This window comes from Nannospalax galili, unplaced genomic scaffold (assembly GCF_000622305.1).
Source record: "Nannospalax galili isolate Female #2095 unplaced genomic scaffold, S.galili_v1.0 scaffold307, whole genome shotgun sequence".
Lineage (NCBI taxonomy): Eukaryota > Metazoa > Chordata > Mammalia > Rodentia > Spalacidae > Nannospalax > Nannospalax galili.
In genome coordinates this window covers 5,739,543-5,739,871 of record NW_008359625.1, presented here as the reverse complement: position 1 = coordinate 5,739,871, position 329 = coordinate 5,739,543, and the positions used below count along the sequence as shown (strand labels likewise).

Here is a 329-nt window from a genome sequence, read left to right as displayed (position 1 = left end):
CTCTCTAGTCGGCGAGCGGAGCTGCAAGCGAGCGAGCGTGCGTGCGTGCGTGCGTGTGTGTGTGTGTGTGTGTGTGTGTGTGTGTGTGTGTGTTTTAAAGATGGCCGGAGCGGCGGCGGCGGTGGCTGCGGGAGCAGCAGCTGGAGCCGCCGCGGCAGCCGTGTCGGTGTCGGCTCCAGGCCGGGCCTCGGTGCCCCCTCCGCCTCCACCGGTGTACTGTGTGTGCCGCCAGCCGTACGACGTGAACCGCTTCATGATCGAGTGCGACGTCTGCAAGGACTGGTTCCACGGCAGGTAAATAAACCATTCAGCCCCGCGGCCGCCACCGA

At 66.3% G+C, this 329-nt stretch overlaps 1 protein-coding gene across 1 annotated transcript in view; it reads left to right on the top strand.

The window, feature by feature from the left end:
* Positions 1-65: 65 nt before the first annotated feature.
* The window catches only part of Kdm7a (lysine demethylase 7A), a 110,465-nt gene continuing 110,201 nt past the window's right edge, over positions 66-329 (top strand). Inside the window, exon 1 of the mRNA XM_008823503.2 lies at positions 66-294. Within this exon, the coding sequence (XP_008821725.1) occupies positions 101-294 (194 nt within the window). The 5' untranslated portion in view covers positions 66-100. The remainder of the gene's footprint in view (positions 295-329) is intronic.